Source organism: Lactuca saligna, chromosome 7 (genome assembly GCF_052625555.1).
Source record: "Lactuca saligna cultivar CGN05327 chromosome 7, ASM5262555v1, whole genome shotgun sequence".
In the NCBI taxonomy this organism is placed as follows: Eukaryota; Viridiplantae; Streptophyta; class Magnoliopsida; order Asterales; family Asteraceae; genus Lactuca; species Lactuca saligna.
In genome coordinates this window covers 154,699,830-154,720,871 of record NC_136423.1, presented here as the reverse complement: position 1 = coordinate 154,720,871, position 21,042 = coordinate 154,699,830, and the positions used below count along the sequence as shown (strand labels likewise).

The window sequence follows — 21,042 nt, the reverse complement described above, 5'->3', positions numbered from 1 at the left end:
TATGCCTTAAACAAAACCTGTGTTATGCACTAGGGAATACCTTTTCCATTGCTGGTATTTTTCCCTAAACAAAAGTCAATGTATGCAACATCAGTTACCCAAATGTGTTTAGAAATGGTACTAAAAAAAGTTAGGTGATACACACCTTTTGTCTATCAGAAATGAATGTAAAGTTTGAAATTGCTCCTAGATCCAGATCTTCTCCTAACAGTTCCAAGAACCATGTCGAACTACTTGTTGATTCTGTCTCTACCACCGCATATGCTACAGGGTATATGCCATTGTTTGAGTCCAACCCTACAACAGTTAACACTTCCCCAGGGTAAGGGCCCTTCATGAAAGTACCATCGAGACCTAGAAAATCTCTTAACCCAGATTTGAATCCTAACTTCAGTGCACCCAGACAGACATATATTCTTCTAAAAGTTCTTGTGGTAATAGATAGGGAGGTTTCTGGATACACATCAATCCGAACTGTTGTACCAGGATTAGTGTCGAGTAGCTCCAACACATAATCCCTCAAAAATCCACACTGTACTTGGTAGTCCCCACTAATGATACGTTCAACCATTGACTTTTCCCTAACAAACTTTTGCAATGACATTCCTACCTCTAGTTTCTTGCACAACTCTTCGTGTAAAGCTTTCACTGGAATTTTAGGGTTACTCTGAATTTGTTTAACAATTAAGTTTGCTACGTATCCGGAAGTGCAAGTTTTAACCGCCCTTGTTTGCAAACATTTATACTCATCATGTACTGTTTTCACCAACCAAGCCTGATTTTCATTAGCCCTCGATATTTGGACTGCCCATGGACATGTACCTTTATTGGTAATTACATCTTTACCCTTACGCTTTGCCCTACTTCTAGTTGAGGGCCCACCATCATCAACTACTTTAGATGGCTTACTTACAACACCTTTACATTTCACCCTAATCTGGATCTTGTCATTTTTTGCTAGGTATAAAGACCTCCTTGTTGCTACAACGTGTGAGTTCATGTAGTTTTTAACATCACACTTGGTTTTGAAGACATGGCCAATCTGAAATGGTTTTACATGAACCTCTCCATGTGAGCATGTACTTGACTTACTCAACTCTTTTAGCACTCCCTTCCTATCATCTTCATGAAATCCCGCAAATTGATAATCATCAGTGGCAATAACTTCCAACTCATCATCAACCATGTCATTACCTTCATCTTTTGAATGATTGTTCAAGATTCCATGTTCATCTATATCAACAACATTATGGAATTCCCTCATGTCTACATTTACATCAAATTGTATGTTAGACTCATCCACATTGTATTCACGGTCATCAGAATCATCTCCACTATCCTCAGAACCATGGCCACTCTCAGAATAAAAAGCCTCTCCACTATCATCACTCACCATACCCTCTAGATAATCCACTTATGGTTGTTGTTCAAATGAAGTTTGAACATTAAACTCAACATCATAATCAGCATAAAGTGAGTAATCCTCTATAAATGGTTCATAGTCATCAACTGTTGCAGTATTAGCTCCATCATCAGCTTGGTAGCTTGGTTCCTGTACATGGTAAGTTCCCAATGGTTCTTCAATTTCAACTGCACTAGTGATCACTTCTTCTTGAGTTTCAAGTTCACGATTCACCACTTCCTCTTGAATGACATGACTTTGTTTGCTAGCTTGTGACCTTATAAATGGCAAAATACTCTTTGAGTAATCATGCCCTTCATCAACATCTAATACTTGTGACTGCTCATAATCAGGGTTCATAGACTTGTTTAGATCAAGCTTTCTACTACATGATCCTGCTTCTCTCCTACAAGGTTTCTTTCTATTCATTTCAGGTGATACGCTATCAAGCTCCAACTCTTCAATAACAACTTTAGAAGGAGACTTGTAATAACTAGCTACCTTTGTCTGACCAGTTTCAATATACACCCTAATAAGTCTGTGTTTAGGGACATATGATACCATTTTAAGTACATCTTGGTCATTAACTAAAGACATTAATCCATAGTCCAAAGGGTATTCAGGGATACAGAAATGGTAGTAAAGGGTTTGCTCAGTTTTGTACCCTAGTTCTCGGATCATGTCGTCAAGCTCATGAACTGAAAATAAATCAGTGTCAACATCATCTACATATGCTACAACACCATCAACGTATTTCCTTCCAGGTGCTTTGGTGAAGACACCAATGTAGTGTATCTTCAACGTGAAATAGTTGTCATATCCTTCTGCAAACACAAAAAAAAAGAGTAAAATCAATGATTTCTCTATGTGAACACAATCGACCAAGAAAAAACAAGTTTTGTTGTAGTATTGTATCGTATCTTTTTCCCAAGTCCTCCACGTTTACAATTTTTCTAGAAAACACCATATTAATAGCACCATTGCAATCCCTACAACTTAAAACCCTAAATCGCAATTTTTGTTCTTGCTTCTACGATGAGAATGAACCCGATGAATACAAATGTAACTAGTTATCTTCTTGGGAGAGAGACGGGTAGTGACGTGCAAACAATAGGTAACCATTTCATATTAAAGAGAAGAGGTTACAATTAAAATGACGAAATTACCCCTACAATATATTAAAAAATGAATTAATGGTGAAATGCTAACAGAGCGAACCAGAAGAACCAAATGTTAAAAGTTTTGAAAACATAAAGACCATCTGTGAGATTTTTAAACTTAAAAACTAAACTTGATATTTTTAAAAACAATAAGGACCATTTTTGAAGTTTTATCTTTTTTATTTGTAACAATATATAAAACCATATATCAACTTTGTTTATATTCATAAAAACTTTATTTGTTTTTTAGTCTTTTTTTACGAAAATAGAAAAACCGGGAACATAAAGATTAAAAAAAAAAAGGCAAAACATCTATACAACATATATACAACTATCATTTGGTCATACTTCGATCTTGACACCAAAAGCCCAAACCCGAACCAGAATTATACATTCGGTTTGGCTTCCCGTTTGCACAACAACCCAATTTCGCTTTCGGTCTAATCCCTCTAGGCACTCTAAACCCCTAAATAAAAACAACAAAAATACTCAGACCATATCAATAAAAACCAACACACGAATAATGACATAAAACATGCAAATGAATAAACCAAACATAAATAAATTCCAAAATTTCCAAATAACAACATTTCACCAAAACAAAAACATATTATCAAAAATCTAATTCATTCTCCTGATGAGTTCATTGATATAATCTTCACGATTTCCAGCATCACCACCTTCCACATAATGATTCCTCTTCTTCTTCATCCCACCAAGAGGCGCCTTCAACTTAAACGGCCACAAAAAGTTATTCGCTTCCTTAAAATGTGGGCCCGCACTCAAAATCTCATGTATCAGATCTTCCACACAAATCAACCCAAATTTCCCCAAACCCTATAAAATAAATATAATAACTCACATTAAAATATAATAAATAATAAAATTCAATAAAGTGAAAAATAACAATATGAACAAACCTGTTCGACAATAGAATTATCCGTGAGTGCAATTCTTTGTTTGTTGAGCTTTCCATATCCTCTCTTGTAAATCAACTCCTTGACACTTTTTAAATTTGGATACCTTAACAAAATTGGAAATTGTAATAATTTTTAAAAATGGGAATGTGTTATAATTATTTATAATTATAAATTGTAAAGATTTGTACCCGTATGTAACGTATGGTTCTACTCTGTGAAGCATGTTTAATGTTGCTTTGTTGACTTTCAAGAAGACTCCGTTAAATATCTAATTATGTAAATATATAAATAAATATAAGAGATCAATATAATGAAAATTTAGTAATTTTTTTGTTGGGTAAAAATAATAATAATAAACCTGTCTCAAACGTAAAAGCTGCAAAATCTTCTTTGATTTAGGGTCCATTGCGTTGATACTAGACATTGTGCACAAGAAAATTTATATTTATGTAATTATAAATATTATTAAAAAAAAAAAAAAAATGGGTTTATTTGAACACCTACCCACGGATACGAATGATGAACAACATTTTGGCTTCTGGGTTAACATAGAATCCACCTTTCAATCTTGCTTCACGTTTCAATTGAATTAGCTCCTTTTGCTGAGCTTATGATGAAATTCATGAGTAATTGAGGGAAATGATTATATAAAGAAACAGGAGAAATGAGAATGAATACCTGATCTTCATACTCTTTGGTGTAATGTTTGGCTCTATTGAAGATCAATTTCCTGTTTGCAGCATTCTTCTTCTTCACAAGTTCAGTTTCTTGCTTCTTTGCTAAAGCCCATTCTTCGCTTCTCTTTTGCTTCTTCAATACAGATTCAGGAACCAATTGTCCTAATTTTGTATCTTCAACCATTTCTTCACACTACAAATTCTCATATAAACAATAAATTCATTACAAAAATCTAGACACGCGATGTTCTCTCATCGTAAAAAAACCTAACTACAATCATCGAGTACTAAGAACAATCGCAAAAGGTTGCAGATATAAATCCAGATAATCTACATATCATGAACTAAATGAAATGATTTCTAAACTGAATGAGAATACAACACAGAACGATTTGATCATATATGCACTAATCAAGAATACGATGATGCGAGAAAGAATTATAAACTTACGGTGGTGAATGTGCAGCTCGGAAAAGTTTGATCACCGGAAGCGTCACCGGCGGGAGGGGGCCGCCTTTTACTAGTATAAACTATCGAACTCTGAAAATAAAAGGGGAAATAGGGTTTTGTAATTCTAGGGTTTGTTTTTCCTCTTTCATGTTTATGGGCTTATGATTGACATTACCAAATGAGCCTGGTTTTCTTAAACAAGTGGGCTTTAGTGATAGAATCTATTGGGCTAAATATAACGTTAAATAATATTATGTGGTTATTGGAAGGGATAATGACTTAAAAAAATAATATATTTTTTGATTTGTATACATTTGGTTACTGAGTTTGAGTTTTTTTTTCGTTTATATTTACTTCTTCAACTTGTTAAACTGTACATATCCAGTACTTATGACCGGTTACTCCAGGTTAGCCGGGAAAAGTGATTTATTAGGGTAATATATTTCTCATTTTGTATACATTTATTCTTTAATATTTTTGTACACATTTAGTCCTTAATTTTTTTTGTTTAAAAACAAGTCATTTTTTGTTTTTGTACAAATTCAGTACTTATGAATGATTTATTTAAAGTTTTTCTCACGATATCTAACATGAGACTATCATTGATGATAGGGATCATTCTCTTTGGGTGCCCGCAGTGGCACCGACAACCCCTGCTTTTCTGTATGCAGTGTAAATTTTTTGATATTTTTTTCTTTTTTTCTACTTACTGGCAACACCTACTACGGACCGGCAACACCCCTGATTGCTGAGGTGTTTGAGGATGTTGATGTTTATGTTCATCGCGACCTCGACTGCTTGGTTGCTTAGGTCTTGTGGTTTGACTTAGGTTTTGTATTCCGAACGTTGTAACTTCTTCATATGATATCTAATTTTAACGATCTTTATGTCTACATGTTCGTTTTTTAAGTCTGCTATAACTTTCGTTAAGATTACACCCGTTAAAATATAATATGTTTTTACTTACGATTTTATATAAAAAAAAAACATCCATAAATGCATTCATAAAAAACGTATGGATATAAAGTTCGTAATTAAAAAATATATTACTTTTTAAAGAGAGTAATCTAAACTAAAGTCGTAGTAGACTAAAATACAAACACATAGATATAAAGATCATTAAAATCCGAGATAGTATGAAAAAGTTATGATGTTCAAAACACATGACCTAAACAACCAAGTAATCGAGATCGCGATGGACATAAGCATCAAAAGTCTATAACACTTCGTTAATGATTGTTCCATGTAAGATGTTGTGAGAAAAACTTAAAGAAAACATTCATAAGTATTGAATGAGTACAAAAAAAGAATTGCAACAAAAAAAAATTTAAGGACTAAATGTGTACAAAATGAAAAATATATTACCCGATTAAAACATTTTTACTAGTTAACCTAAAATAATCGGTTATAAGGACTGAATGTGTACAGTTTAACAAGTTGAATGAGTAAATATCAGTGACCAAAATTACCCAAGCAAATGTATTTTTGAAATGAGACATGTTTGTGAAAATCCATGAAAGTGACTCCTTCACAAAGTCCATGTCAAGAGTTATCATGCATGTGGATTCTTCTCACCGACTTTAACTATTGAGCACAATAGTCAACCACCCATTGATTATATCATCGACGTCTTGAATCATCGTTAACTGTTGTTGAAGATGACAAATTAACATCGGAATATGTATGTAAGAAAAGTAAGCATTCTTGATTCTTTTACCAACATGATCTAATCAATATTATAATTAATTATTTAAAGATAAAAAGTCCGAAATAATTCATGGAACTATTGTGCATGTTTCCATTTTGGACCTATATTTTTTTTGTTTCATTTTAGTCATTTCATTCTATTTTTATTTTGTCATAATTTCATCATTGTAACTGCAACGAACCTTAACAAGATGATGTGAATTTCTGTCCTGACATGTCACGTGGTTGTTTATATGACAAATTTTTTCAAAAAGAAAACACTGTGTTTTTTTCCTGTCTCTAGTCACTGTTTCTCATCCTTAACGATTGATAATTACAAATAATGTAAATTGTTACTATTTGCAATCATATTGAAGTACATTATTTTGCTAATCATTTTCACACCAATTATGTACCTTGCTATCATCTTTTACTTTGCTACTAAACTACAATGATATTGCTAATTGATTTACTTTGCTACTAAAGTACAATGATATTACTAATCAACTCTGACCCCCTATTGTAAGGATTTGACAACAATCAACTAAGGCCCCGTTTGATATGCGTCTGACCGAGTCAAGTCAGACGTTTTTGGCTGACTCGGTCAGCAAAATGTGTTTGATTATCCAACTTTGGCCATCTGACTCGGTAAGAAGTGTCTGACTGAGAAAGGAGTTGGGAGGAGGCTGACTGAGAAAGAAAGTAAGACTTTACAATAATACCCTTGGCCTTGGATAAAAACAAGTGAAACAGGAGGTTACAAGAATTGAACTCGGGTCCCCCTTATAAATATAATGATGTTTACCAGCAAGCTAAAGGGTTTTTTGTGTTTTAATCTCTAAAATAATATATTTAATGTCTATTATGCTGGAAGTTTTTGTATACATTATTATTATTATTATTATTATTATTATTATTGTTATTATTATTATTATTATTATTGTTATTATTATTATTATTATTATTATTATTATTATTATAAAGAGCATCAGGGTAAAATGGTCATTTTGCATCAGTCAGTACATTCACTCAGATGTACAATCAAACAGCATAGTTTCTTACTCACTCAGAACTTATTACTCAGACAGACCTTTCTCAATCAGCACTTTCTCAATCAGCAACTATCAAACGACCCCTAACATTGTAACTTGTAAGGATTTGATTGATTAATGGATTAGCAATAAGAAAAAGTCAAATCTTCAAAACATTTATAGTTCCAAGTTAGAACGTATTCTAAAGAGTGTATCACAAAACATTTAGGAGTATTTAACATTTGTACTTGCAACATACACAATAAATGGCTAAGTGTTCATAAGAGCTTAAAACCGAGGTTTTCCTTATTTTAAACAATCAACCTTTAGATAAAACCCTCAAAGTTGTCCATAATAGTTATTGTCACAAAGATATATCTATGTTATGTTCCAACACACAAAAGTGCCAAATGTTCATTTGAACACCAATTTAATATAAAAAATGGCCAAACAATGTTTAAAACCCAAATTCAATCATAAGTTGTCATAATTTGAAACTCATAGCCGTAGACAATTGTAATAAAATCATTAGCTAATTACTTTCACCGTACATTACATTAACCAACCAACAATAACTTGAGTTCAAACATCAATATAAGCAAAATGAAGAGCAAACCCTAGATTTAGACATCACAAGGATGAATAAAAGACAAAACCCATCAAAATACCAAACCCAATGCAATATAGTCAATGTAGTCTCTTCTAGTAACACTAAAATGGATTAAATCATGTTAATCATAAGTAAACTAAGAAAAATCGAATGAAAATAAATAAGTGATAAATGGAAAATTTAACCTAAGCAAATCTTAATGGAGAAGATGGAGATGAAGATTCACAATGCACTCTAACGTTTTAAACCTCTTAACTTTGGAGTACTCCTTTGCAAAATAGTCCCAAAAACTTGGAAAATATGGGTAAAATCCCCCCTAAAACCCTAGAGAGAAAGCTAGAAAATCATATGCCAAAATAGAGGAGGATATTGCATTTATATGAGAATATGCGCAAACCCACAACCTGGGGAAAGTTTGGTATAAAACACGCTCAAGAGTCTATGGCTTGAGGAAATACATGTCTTCAAAATTATACAACCATGACCTAGGGATTTTTAACACAAGGTCATGGGAAATTTGGTAAAATGCTCAATCATATCTATTTTCTTATGGTAAGCTCCAATAATCCATCTAATTGTTGGTATAGTCGTTCGTAAGGGTTAAAAGCATATATGATGATTTTGTGTTGAATTTGAACGGAAAACAAAATAAATCAATCAAAGTAAATCACTATTTAGCATGAATATCGCCATATAAGATGTGTACATTTGGGTTGATAACATTTTTCTTATTTAATTGTCTAGGAAATGACAACCTCTTTTTATTTTTATTTAGGTGTGCACATAAACATAAGAAATTAAAAGATTATGTATTATACAATCATCAACATATAATCCACAATAAGAGATTGAACCATATGATTCAGTAAAAAAAACAAATAATAAGAGATGATTGAGTGAGGTAGGATTAACAAATTAAATATGATCCATAATAAGCATATGATCTAAACAAGTAACTTAACCATACGATCTAATAACAAAAACAAATGATCAAAACTAGTTAACTTTTGTAAAATAGTTAGAGTTAACATGTATGTGAATGTTGAAAACTGAAGACAAATGTTAAAATAAAGACTAAATTACGTTCTTTTTTTAGATTTAGAAAATGACTTCTTTTAAAAGCTCGTTCATTGTTAAAGGTTTTTATACTATTGTTACCCATTTAAAATATATTTTTTATTCTTTTGTTTTAATTCGTTTATGTTTTATGAATGTAATCATGAGTTAACAATAACATCGAGGTATTATTGTAAAAAATATGGGCATTTGTTAAATAAAGATTCGTCTCTTATTGAAAGACTCAATCTTTCATACTTGACATTTTTACTCCAACACATGCTATGAAAGACCCTAACTTTCGTATTTATGAAATACCCAAACTTTCATACTCGACAATATAATTACTTCAAAACATGTTACTTGCATATTCATAAAAACAATATTTTACATTGATAAAGAGATTACAAACTACTGGATACAAACCGACTATTTTAAAGTGTTATATATTACATAACTTCTCAGGATTCTATAGTTTTATACATATGGGAGTGCAAAATACAATAGTTTCAAACTATTCATAAGCTTCTATCGATACAAAAGTTTCAAACTATTCAAAAATCTTCTACCAGTATATAACTATACTGGATGTTTATCTCCTGCAATTTGTTAAACATCGAGAGGGTAAGCGGTGACGCTTAGTGAGTTCAATAATAGATACAATATAATGTTATACCATATATATACTTTAATATGGCAGAAGCAAAGAGGAACAAGGAAGAACAAGGGCATATGTGAATCATGTGACAAAACATTCCATATCAATCATTGATTAGATTTAAAGACATACAATCAATGAGACATAACAATTTACATGCTTGATATACATCAATAAAGCTTTGGCCCAAACGGCACAGAGGATATACAACTTCGGATTAACATTTCGGTAGATTTCAGGCTTATAGCCCTGTCTAACCTTCTGCCACTACCATAGAATAGAATTCATTCTCTTACGGAGACATGTTCCACATGGTCAGAGGCTACATACCAGTACCAACGTGAATATAAGTCCTTTCACTAATCACATGGTCAAAGGTATTTCTTTGCTATTAAAAATAGCAAATAAAAATAACCCGGGAAAATAACCCGGAATAATAACACTCAAAAACACGTAGCACATATAACACATAACATACAATTATTTCTATATATTAAACTCACCGTGAAATAACCGGGGGCTAAAATATTAATTTGGACAGTACTTCGGCTCTAAATATGACTTTCGTCGTTGAAAATCGGGAGTTTTCTTGAAAACCGGGCTCTGCGAAGGTAGAGCTTCGAAACCGAAAAGATAAATTTTCCGGGCTTCTCGGGCACTTCGTGGAGTATTCCGGGCTTTACAATCGATATCGAGGCTTTGCGGGATGTTAAGATGAAAGAAATATGGGTTTAGGGGGTTAAAATTGACAATTTTTCAAAGTTACCCGGGAGGTCTCGCACCCTTCTATATATAGGGGCGAGGCTTCTGATCGGACAGCTGAGAAGCCTCCAGGTGGCCAAGATCCGAGGCTCGCAGGGGAGGGCTCGCATGTGGGCTGCGCGTGCGATGGCTTCCTGGCGGCATCTTACTGGACCGACGCGTGTGTCCGACGTCGGCTCCGGTGCGCAGGTGGTCAGCACATGCGAGAGTCTCGGTGGCACTCGTTGATTGGACCGCGGAGTAATAACCATGTGCGAGGCTCGGAGCTAGGGTGCGAGGTTCGGTCCATATGCGAGCCTCGGACTGGACCTCCCTTCGGTCAAATTAGAATCCGACACGTGGCTCGCATGACTCACCAATTTCGGACACGTGGCATGTTCTAAGCGAAGGTGACGTGGCCGAAGCCACATATGCGAAATTTCTCGGTTTTCGCTCCAAAACTTCTAAACTCCATAACTTTCGCATACAAGCTCTGTTTTTGACGTTCTTTATATGCACGCGTAGCTAAAATTACGCTCTACAACTTTCGTTTAGACTTTGTCGGCTAATTTTGACTTTAATTTTAATATTATTATTTTTAACAGACCGGGACAAGAAAATCCGTTAAAAATTCATAACTTCTTCATCCGACGTCCGTTTTCGTCAGACTTTTTAGCTTTGTGCTCCTAACTTCCTCATACGAAGTCAGATTCATACGGTCTTTATATGAAAGTTGGTTATTTTTACGAGTTCTACAACTTTCATTTAGATTACTAAGACTAAAAATTAGTTTATCGAAAGCTAAATTTTTACGCGACAAAATATTTTCCGGATTTATCACGGATCTTCGTTTGGTCATAACTTCTTCGTTATAATTCGGATTTCGATGAGGTTTTCGCCCAAATGTTTCTAACAAGATTATCTACAACTTTCAATAATAAAATTTTACTTATTCCAAATTTTATATTTTCGTTAAATTTCACTATTTGACATTTGATTGGAATCTCATAAAACTTCTAATACTTTCTGAATGATTTTAAGCATAGTTTTACTTCATCTCTAGTAAAAACTATCTGTTAGAACTCGACATTCAAATTCACTTAATATTTCATAATATTATTTACTTAAAACACGATTTCAAAACGTATATGTTACATGCTACATGCATATTCATAAATAATTTACATTGATAATTTGATTATAAAAGACTGGATACAAACCGACTAACAATATTTTTACAAAATTTTATATATTACATAACTTCCCAGGAAATTAAACACTAATTACAAAAGCTATAATATTATCTATTCTATATCTTCTACCAGTACATGACTATATTGGATGCTTATCATCTGCAATAGTTTAAACATTGAGAGAGATAAGCGGGTGACGCTTAGTGAGTTCAATAACAGTTACAATATAACGTTATGTCATATACATATCAATATGACAGAAGCAAAGAGGGACAAAGAACAACAAAAGCATATGGGCATCATATGTCAGGCTTTCCATATCAACCAACAATCTGATTCAATGATTTACAATCAATGAGACACAATGATTTTCATACTTGACATACATCAACAAAACTTCAGCCCAAGTGGCACAAAAGATACAAATTTCGGATTATCATTTTGCTAGAATATACAGACTTTCAGCCCTATGCCAATAACAAAGTGATACGAGTCATGCTCTATATGGCCAAAGGCACAAAGCCAACACCAGAAGTGATACGAGACATGCTCTACATGGCCAAATGCATAAATATGATACTAGAGTAATACGAAACATGATCTACATGGCTAAAGGCTCAAAGCCAATACCAAAAGTGATACGAGACATACTCTACATGATCAACGATATAAAATTCAAGATAACACAAGAAAGCACATTGAACATATAACACATAGGATACAATTGTCCCTATATTGAAACTCACAGTGAAATAACCGAGGGTTAAAGTATTAATTTGGGCAGGACTTTGCCTCTAAATATGACTTTCTTTGACGAAGATTTTTAGTTTAAAGTCGGCCTTACACGGGCAGAGTTTCGACTTAAAAATATGATTTTCTCGGGAACTTCGGAGCGTCGGGATGATACCGGGACTTCCCCGGGAAGGGGGGGTGTTAGGGTAAATTTAGAGAAAGAAGAGGGTGTAAAATGAGAGAATTTGTATACAAAATACAGCAGCCTTCACATCCCTTATATAGGGTCTGAAGCAACTCAGTACGCGGGGCGTAGTTCCTCGGTACGTTGGGTGTCTACCCAAAGTCTTTATTGTTCCTCAATTAACCAAAAACTTGCTTAGTGTCTCACAACTCACAAAGGATAACAATGTCTATATGGAATTCTGGCCTAATTATTGCACTGTTAAGACTTTTCAGGGAAAACCTCTAATTCAAGGGCACGTTGACAACGGACTCTATAAGCTGTCTCTTCCTGCAATCAAAAAGTTTACAACCATGGCCTTTTCTGGGATTCGCACTTCTATGGTTGGCTGGCACAACAGACTTGCTCATCCCTATGGGAACATTCTTCATCGCTTAGTATCTACCTTCAATCTTCCCACCTCATCGCATACTCTTCCATTTGTTTGTGAACCCTGTCAGTTAGGAAAAAGTCATAAGCTTCCTTTTCATTCAGATCATGTTTCTTGTAACACTCCTTTTGAATTGATTTATTTAGATGTTTGGGGACCAGCTCCCATGTTTTCAATAAATGGAAATCGATACTTTACAAACATTTATAAACTTTCGAAATATGATTAAAACTCAGTTTGGCTGTGAAATCAAAAATTTTCAATCAGATTGGGGTGGTGAATTTCAACCAGTTTCCACCTATCTTCAATCTTGTGCCATTAATCATCGCATTTCTTGCCCATATACTTCTGAACAAAACAAATATGTAGAACGAAGCCATCGCATTATAATTGACTTCACAACATAACTATCACACCAACACTAAACTATGCATCCCCTTACTCCATACTATACAAAACAGACCCTGATTATGCCTTTTTACGTACTCTTGGCTATCTGTGCTACCCGTTTTTACGCCCCTACACAAGACATAAAATGGACTTTCGCTCCCTTCCCTGTGTCTTCATTGGGTATAGTGCCTCCCACAAAGGCTATCTCTATTTACACCTCCCTTCATCTCGCATCTACATCTCGAGACATGTTATCTTCAACGAAACCGTTTTTCCATATGCCATCTCCCATCCGTCTATTCCTACCTCCACCTCTACGCACCTCACCACCGATTCTCTTATAAGTCATGCAACTTCCATTCCTTAACCACCTATTACATCCTCCCCCCACTTCCTCTCCTCCTTCATCCACAACCTCCTCTATAACATCCCCAACACCTTCATGCCCTTCTCATCAACGCCACACAGTCAGTTCTCAAGCCAAGCAAACCACTCGTTTTCTACGCCAAGTTGACAACAACCAACATCCCATGGTTACTCGAGCTCGCACAAACTCACTCAAACCACACTCATTTCTCATATCTACCTCTACTCCACCCACGACAGAACCTCGCACTCTTCCCACCAGGGCTGGTCCATTGTTTTTTACTATCCGAGGTGAAATAAAAAAATTATGCCCTTATATGTGTACCGTACAATAACAAAAACATATAATCAAACAAATGCAGTAATTTCTAATATAAAAAATACAGTAATTTTTATAATCAAACAAATAATACAAACAAAATATACAAAAAATCACCTAAAACGATGTCTTCGCGCATTTTTTGAAGCGAAAACATCTCTTATTTTACAATAATCAATATTTAAAAAAAAAACACTTTCAATACTTAAAATTGCTAATCCATTCAATCTTTCTTGAGTCATGGTACTTCGGAGGTACGATTTCAAAAGCTTCAATTTTGAAAAACTTCTCTCCGCGGAAGCAACCATAACTGGCACCATTAACAATATCCTACATGCAACCAACACATTAGGGAACATATCCATTCTTCTTGCATACTCCATTATTTGAATAGATGTCCAAGGAGTTCCACGTTCATATGCTTCATCCGGTAACATTTTCTGCAAAATTTTTAACTCAATGAATAAACCATCTCCATCAATATCATAATCTTCACCATTTTTCAAATTGGACTCAAGATTTAAACAACATTTCTTTAATTCCCCATCAACTAAAGAAACTAATTTGGAACCATCAAACAAAAAACCAAATATCGATTCAAAATATTAAAGGGTTTTGGTCCTAAGAACATCCTATGTGCTCATACGAACCCTAAAGCTTGGATCTAGGTTTCTCTATTGTACATGCAAGTTATCCAAGACTATAAACCCTAATTCTAGCATTCAAATAATCATATTAGCCATAAGAATAAGTTTATAATGTTACCTTGATTGTTATGTAGCAATAACAATCCCAAATCTCCTTGTATTGACTTTAGAAAGCTTAGAGTCACAAGTGTCACTCCTCTAATGGTTTACAAACACCATAAGCAAGAGGATGAAGAGGAGAGAGGTTGGAGGTTGCCCAAAAACGTGTGAAACCCTAGAAAGATCATTATCCACGTTTTTGAGCCTTAAGAGGTCTTTATATAGTTGGGCTATTAGGGTTATCTAACAAGGAAACCCTAATTTGGATGCTTAAGCCCTAAGCAACCCATGGAGCCCTTTCTTTAAGCCTTGGACGATTTCATATGGGCTTCCCCATAGAATTCGTCCACCTTATCATATAAGGCAATCCATGGCCCAAATTATAATTATCTTATAATTACAATTCCATTCCCTTAAGTTTAATTAATCTCTTTTAGTCACAAAACTAATTACCAATTAATTATTGACTAATATTAATTAAACAATATGATTTCTCCTTTAATATATTATTCTCATAATACATTAATAAATCATATTTAATCCTTTCTCTTCATAATTCATCCTATCAAGGTGCTTTGGTGAAGGCAACCTAAAAGGACCATGCACCATCGGGTCAAGTACATACCAAAATAGTTATGGACTTAAACACTAACCCAACAAATATTGCATTTATTCAAATCTACTTTTCAATTGAACAAGAGCCATATCAACAAGAATAAAAAAAAAATCCCTTTTAAAAACTTCTTGGAAGATTGGTGTTCTCTTTTGGTATTTGGAATTTCATCAAAATGTTTTTTTCTTTTTTATTGCATTTTTGAGGAAATTCGGACTTAACTTTAACACTATTTGCTATTTTTTTTGCTTCACTAATAGCAAAATCAAACCCACTTTCCTTATATCCTTCAAAATAATTAATTAACCCCTCTAAATTTTTTACAGCAACATCAATAAGTATTTTTTTTTTATTGTAACTTTTTGCTTACCAAATTAATTTTGTACAAAATATCATACCATATAACTAAACTTAAAATAAATTCAAAACTAGAAAATTCACCATTTACTAGTGAATCAGCATCTCTATACACTTGTCCATTATCACTTATTTTAGATAATTTTTTTAAAGCTTTTCTTATTTGATAAAATTGTGTTTTTATTGCTTTAACACATTCAATATGATTTTCCCAACAAGTAGCTGATAATGATTTAAGTGTTAGATCATCAATAAACTCAAGTAAAAACTCATCTTTTAGTTGAATTAGAAAAAACATTATAAATCGTTTGACATGTACCAAAAAAACTTTTGCCTTTTGGCAAGAATTTGCCATATCACACAAAATCAAATTTAAACTATGACATCCACAAGGCATATAAAAAGCTCTGTTATTTATATCAAACAATCGTTTTTGAACACCTTGGTGTTTACCTTTTATATTTGCCCCATTATCCTACCCTTGACCACGAACATAATTAATATCCAAATCAAAAGATTTTAGGGCATCTTGTAAAACATTAAAAAGACGTACACTGGATGTATCTTCTACAATTAAAAACTCTAAAAAAAACTCTTCAACTTTTAATGGAACACTTTCCAAATCTACACATCTTATAATCAAAGTCATTTGTTCTTGGTGACTAGCATCCGGAGTGCAATCACGAATTACAAAAAAATGTTTTGCCTTTTTGATTTTTTATAATTGCACATTTTACCTCGGATGCTAGCATTTCAATTAATTCATTTTGAATTTTATGACTAAGATAATGATTATGTGTTTCTTTGTCTTAAATCATTCGAAAATGTTCTTTCATTACCGAATCCCACTTCGCAATCGATTCAATTACACTTAAAAGATTGACATTTGAGTTTTCATAAATTTTTTCATTTGCACCACGAAAAGCCAAGTTATTTTTTGCTAAACATTTTACAACAGAAATAATTCTAACCATAACTTCTTTCCAATGTTCGGTATCTTCTTCTTTTTTTTTTTTTTTTTTTTTTTTTTTTTTTTTTTTATCATTTCTCGAATTTCTTTGTCAATTGTTTCGTTTTTATTTAACCTAATTCGCGTTTCATTCCAAGTTCTTAAATTATCCATATGATCGAAACTATTTTCATATTGTTTTAATGTTTCACTAAGATGCTTCCAATCTTTAATTCCTTCGATTTCCAAACTACTTTTAGTTCGAATGTTTTTAAACAACTTACAACAAAAACAAAAACTTTATCAAGTTCTTTTGAATACACTAACCATTTTCTATCAAAAGAATCATTATTTCTTAATTCCCGAATAAAAAATCAAATGAAAAATGTCTACCAAGTAAATCTTTTGGAAAAATTGTGTTGGTATCAACTTCTCTATTTGGCCATTTTTCTATTAGTAAATCTTTTATTTTTGAATCTAAATCATCCCATACTCTAGGATCAAAAAAATTAAAACCACTTGGTTTATCTTTATAAAAAAAATCATTTTTTTCAAAATAACTGGAAATATCAACCGAATCATTGGAAGTATTAGGTGGAACATTAAAATTACTAACATGATCATTAGAATTTTGATTTCTAACAAAATATTTATTCAAAGACCCTCGTAATTGATTAGCGTCTTCTTGTTCTTTTCTTTTTCGTTTTCTATTTTGAGCACCTGATGGTTGTTTTCGGGCAAACATATTTAAAAATAAGAAAATCTAGTTTTAAAAGCTAGGCAAATATTTTTTTTTTAAATCTAGTTATAAAAGCTAAGCAAAGAAAGATACAACCTGACCAAAGTTTTTGTTTTTATTTCCCACTTTGAAGATGTCGATAATCTGAAAAATAAAATCAGCCTCCTGAGTCCCAAGTCCTGATTCACATCACAGAAACAAGAACAAAACTTTAGAAAAGTAATTCAGAAATTTGTATCATAAACAACCTGAAGTAAACCATAAATCTCATATATCAACAACAGAATTTGATGCTCGAATTTGTATCAGAAACAAAAGAATACTTTTTTTTTTATTGTGATCAAACAAATGAAATCCAACATGTAAGAAAAAAAATTCCTGATTCCTAAAACAAACGGCAAAAACCATATTTATAGGTGATAGATTGATGCAACAACCAACAGGTTTGGTGTTCAAACAGAAATAAAAAAATAATTTGAAGAAAAGTAGAGAACCTGATCAGTTGAAGAGCAGAAGATGAGAAGAGAATTCAGAAACTGATAGAAGTTGTCTATTTGAAAACAATAGAAAATTCCAAGTCTGCAATAAAAACAACAAATCACAATAATCAATTCTTTCCTTCTTCCACTCTCATTGCTAATAGCCTTGATATTCTTTCTCCTCAAGACATACAACTTTTACCCAAATTTACAGCTGAAAGGGCACCATTACTTGAGGTACCTGTAATTTCTTCACCATCTTAGTTGATTAAACCCTGATTGATGATATGATATGATCTAACTCTTGTTTGTGTGTTGAAAAGGGACAAATAAGACAGCAAGGAAAAAACGAGTCCCTTCCACCGTGACTTGAATCACAATCAAAATCATATTAAGATCAAAGAAACGATGATTGATGGCTAAAAGTTTACTAGTTTAGCAAAATCACAATCAATTGAAGAAAACTCACCAAAAAATAGAGTGAATTACAGGATGAGAATGAAGAATAGAAATCGGCAATCAGGTTGTGTCTCCAGTCACCGGGCTGTGTTTGATTTCGTGGGTCTCGTTTGTTGTCGTTGAAAAGGAAATCGATCTTGTCTTCGAACTCGGTAATTAAAAATCAAAAATCAGATGTTGAAAGAAAGATTGATTGAATGTATAAACTTTCAGTTTTAGAGAAGATTGAATAAGAAATTGAGAGGAAGGAATAAGAATCGGCAAGTCAAACAACACAAATAATACTTCAGTCGATTTGAACGTTGGTCAACTACTCGACTCCTCGATCTCCCCACTATTCGATTGGTGATTGCGTTCATTTGACGATTGCTTTCTCAAGTTGGCGCTAAAGAGTCAAGAATCGGTGATGCCCAATGTTGCCGATCGTTGTTTAGGATTGGAGTAATTTGGCTTAATTTACATATACATATTATTACTTGCTGCATAATTTTTATGCCCTCATTTTTTTGATTCCCTGGGCCTAAGCCCAACTTGCCCATGTAGTTGGGCGGGGCCTGCTTCCCACAGCCGTTCAAAACCCTTATTGGTCCAATGTAATGAAGTGTGAATTTGTGCCTTAATGAAAAATAATATTTGGTCTCTAGTTCCACGCCCTCCTAATACTAACATTGTTGGTTGCAAGTGGCTTTTCAGGATTAAGCGACACTCAGATGGGACCATTGAACGATACAAGGCACGCCTTGTTGCAAAAGGATTTAGACAAGAAGGGGTTGATTTCTTTGAAACCTTCAGTCCTGTCATTAAACCAACAACAATTCGCTTAGTAATCTCAGTGGCATTATCTAGAGGATGGAATATTCGGAAACTAGACATTAACAATGCATTCCTAAATGGTGTGATAACGGAAGATGTTTACATGGAACAACCTCGTGGCTTCGAAGATTCATCTCACCCTCATTCCGTGTGTAAACTTCACAGAGAAATTTATGGCTTAAAACAAGCACCACAAGCGTGGTTTAACCAACTCAAACAACATCTTGTTACTCATGGATTTAGAGCTTGTCAGTCAAATACATCTCTATTTGTGCACACATCCACCAATAACACCATTTACATCCTAGTTTATGTGGACGATCTAATCGTTACTGGTAATAATTCAATACTCATCCAAACCATCATCAAAAACTTACATCAATCCTTTGCTCTCTAAGATTTAGGAAAACTCAATTATTTTCTAGGTGTCCAAATCACAGCAACAACCACATGTCTCACTCTTTCCCAAGCTAAGTATATCCAGGATCTTCTCACCAAATGCAACATGCTTCAATCGAAACCCATCACCACACCTGCCGACCCATCCGCTTGTCTTACTTTTTCTGGTGACCCCTTTCATGATCCAAAGTTATACAGACAAACAATTGGTTTCCTTCAATATGCAACCATCACACGCCCTGATATTGCCTATGCAGTCAACCGTGTCTGCCAGTTGATGCATGCAACCACCACCCTTCATTGGCAAGCTTTGAAACGAATACTTCACTATCTCAATGGAACCTTACATCACTGTCTCCATTTTAAATCTCATCAAGCATCTTCACTAGTTGCATTCTCAGATTCTGGATGGATGTCAGACACGGATGATAGTCGATCTCAATATGGTTTTGCTGTTTTTCATGGCCCAAACTTGATCAGTTGGACACGGATGATAGTCGATCTCAATATGGTTTTGCTGTTTTTCATGGCTCGATCCAGCATTGAAGCTGAATACAGAGCGATCTCCTACACAACAGCCGAACTCCTTTGGATTAAACAACTACTTCAAGATCTTCATGTAGTTGTACCAAAACCTCCAATTATACTTTGCGACAATGTCGGTGCCACCTTCATGTGTAAAAATCTAGTCATCAGTTCTCGTTCCAAGCATATAGCCTTAGATTTCCATTTTGTTCGGGAACAAGTGTACTCTGGTACCCTTCACATCGGCCAAGTGCATGCAGCCGACCAACTGGTTGACATCTTCACAAAACCACTGCCTAAAGATCGCATAGCTCATCTTTGTGACAAGCTTCAAGTCAGACCTGCCTTTGAGCTTGCCGGGGGATAATAACGAATATACTAAATTAACATGTGCTTGTAAAAGTAGTTATTAGAATAAGTCATACTTGTCCTGGTCTCATGGTACTGTCATTCACATGCCTATGTATTAGGAGTTAGGTATTGCTGTATAAATACTTGTGTACTAGATGATATAATGAACATCATTTTCACTATCACTTTCATAAAGTTTATACATCCTGCTCGTGTACTTTCGACTAATGATAGCCAGACCTCAAATCAATCTTTGAGAAATAGCTAACACCCTGAAGTTGATTAAATAAATTGTCAATGCGAGGTAGTGGGTACTTGTTCTTGATAGTCACCTTATTTAGCTAACGGTAATCAATACACATTCGCATCGATCCGTCTTTCTTCTTGACAAACAATATTGGAGCACCCCAAGGAGAGGTACTTGGTCGAATAAAGCCTTTGTCAAGTAATTCCTGTAGTTGAATCATCATTTCTTTCATTTTAGCTGGTGCAAGACGATAAGGAATCTTTGCAATCGGAGCAGCACCAAGCACACGGTCAATTCGGAATTCTACTTGTCTATCCGGAGGAAGTCCAGACAAATCATCGGGGAAAACATAAGGATATT

At 34.0% G+C, this 21,042-nt stretch overlaps 1 protein-coding gene across 1 annotated transcript; it reads right to left on the bottom strand.

Annotated features, from left to right (window-relative positions):
• Window positions 1-3,086: 3,086 nt before the first annotated feature.
• LOC145005887 (large ribosomal subunit protein uL30w-like) lies at window positions 3,087-4,725 on the bottom strand. The gene is made up of 7 exons (XM_078965002.1): window positions 4,610-4,725; window positions 4,161-4,352; window positions 3,987-4,084; window positions 3,841-3,898; window positions 3,671-3,750; window positions 3,483-3,585; window positions 3,087-3,399 (listed from the first exon to the last, which is right to left on the bottom strand). The coding sequence occupies exons 2-7, from the start codon at window positions 4,341-4,343 to the stop codon at window positions 3,184-3,186; spliced, it is 738 nt and encodes a 245-aa protein (XP_078821128.1). The 5' UTR covers window positions 4,344-4,352; window positions 4,610-4,725; the 3' UTR covers window positions 3,087-3,183.
• Window positions 4,726-21,042: the final 16,317 nt, after the last annotated feature.

Excerpts from the sequence above, each read along its gene's own strand:
- LOC145005887 (XM_078965002.1), bottom strand. The coding sequence starts at position 4,343 with ATGGTTGAAGATACAAAATTAGGACAATTGGTTCCTGAATCTGTATTG. Across the intron at positions 4,085-4,160 it reads CCAAAGAGTATGAAGATCAG|CAAAAGGAGCTAATTCAATT; the intron begins GTATTCATTCTC and ends TCATAAGCTCAG. Across the intron at positions 3,751-3,840 it reads AGCTTTTACGTTTGAGACAG|ATATTTAACGGAGTCTTCTT; the intron begins GTTTATTATTAT and ends TTACATAATTAG.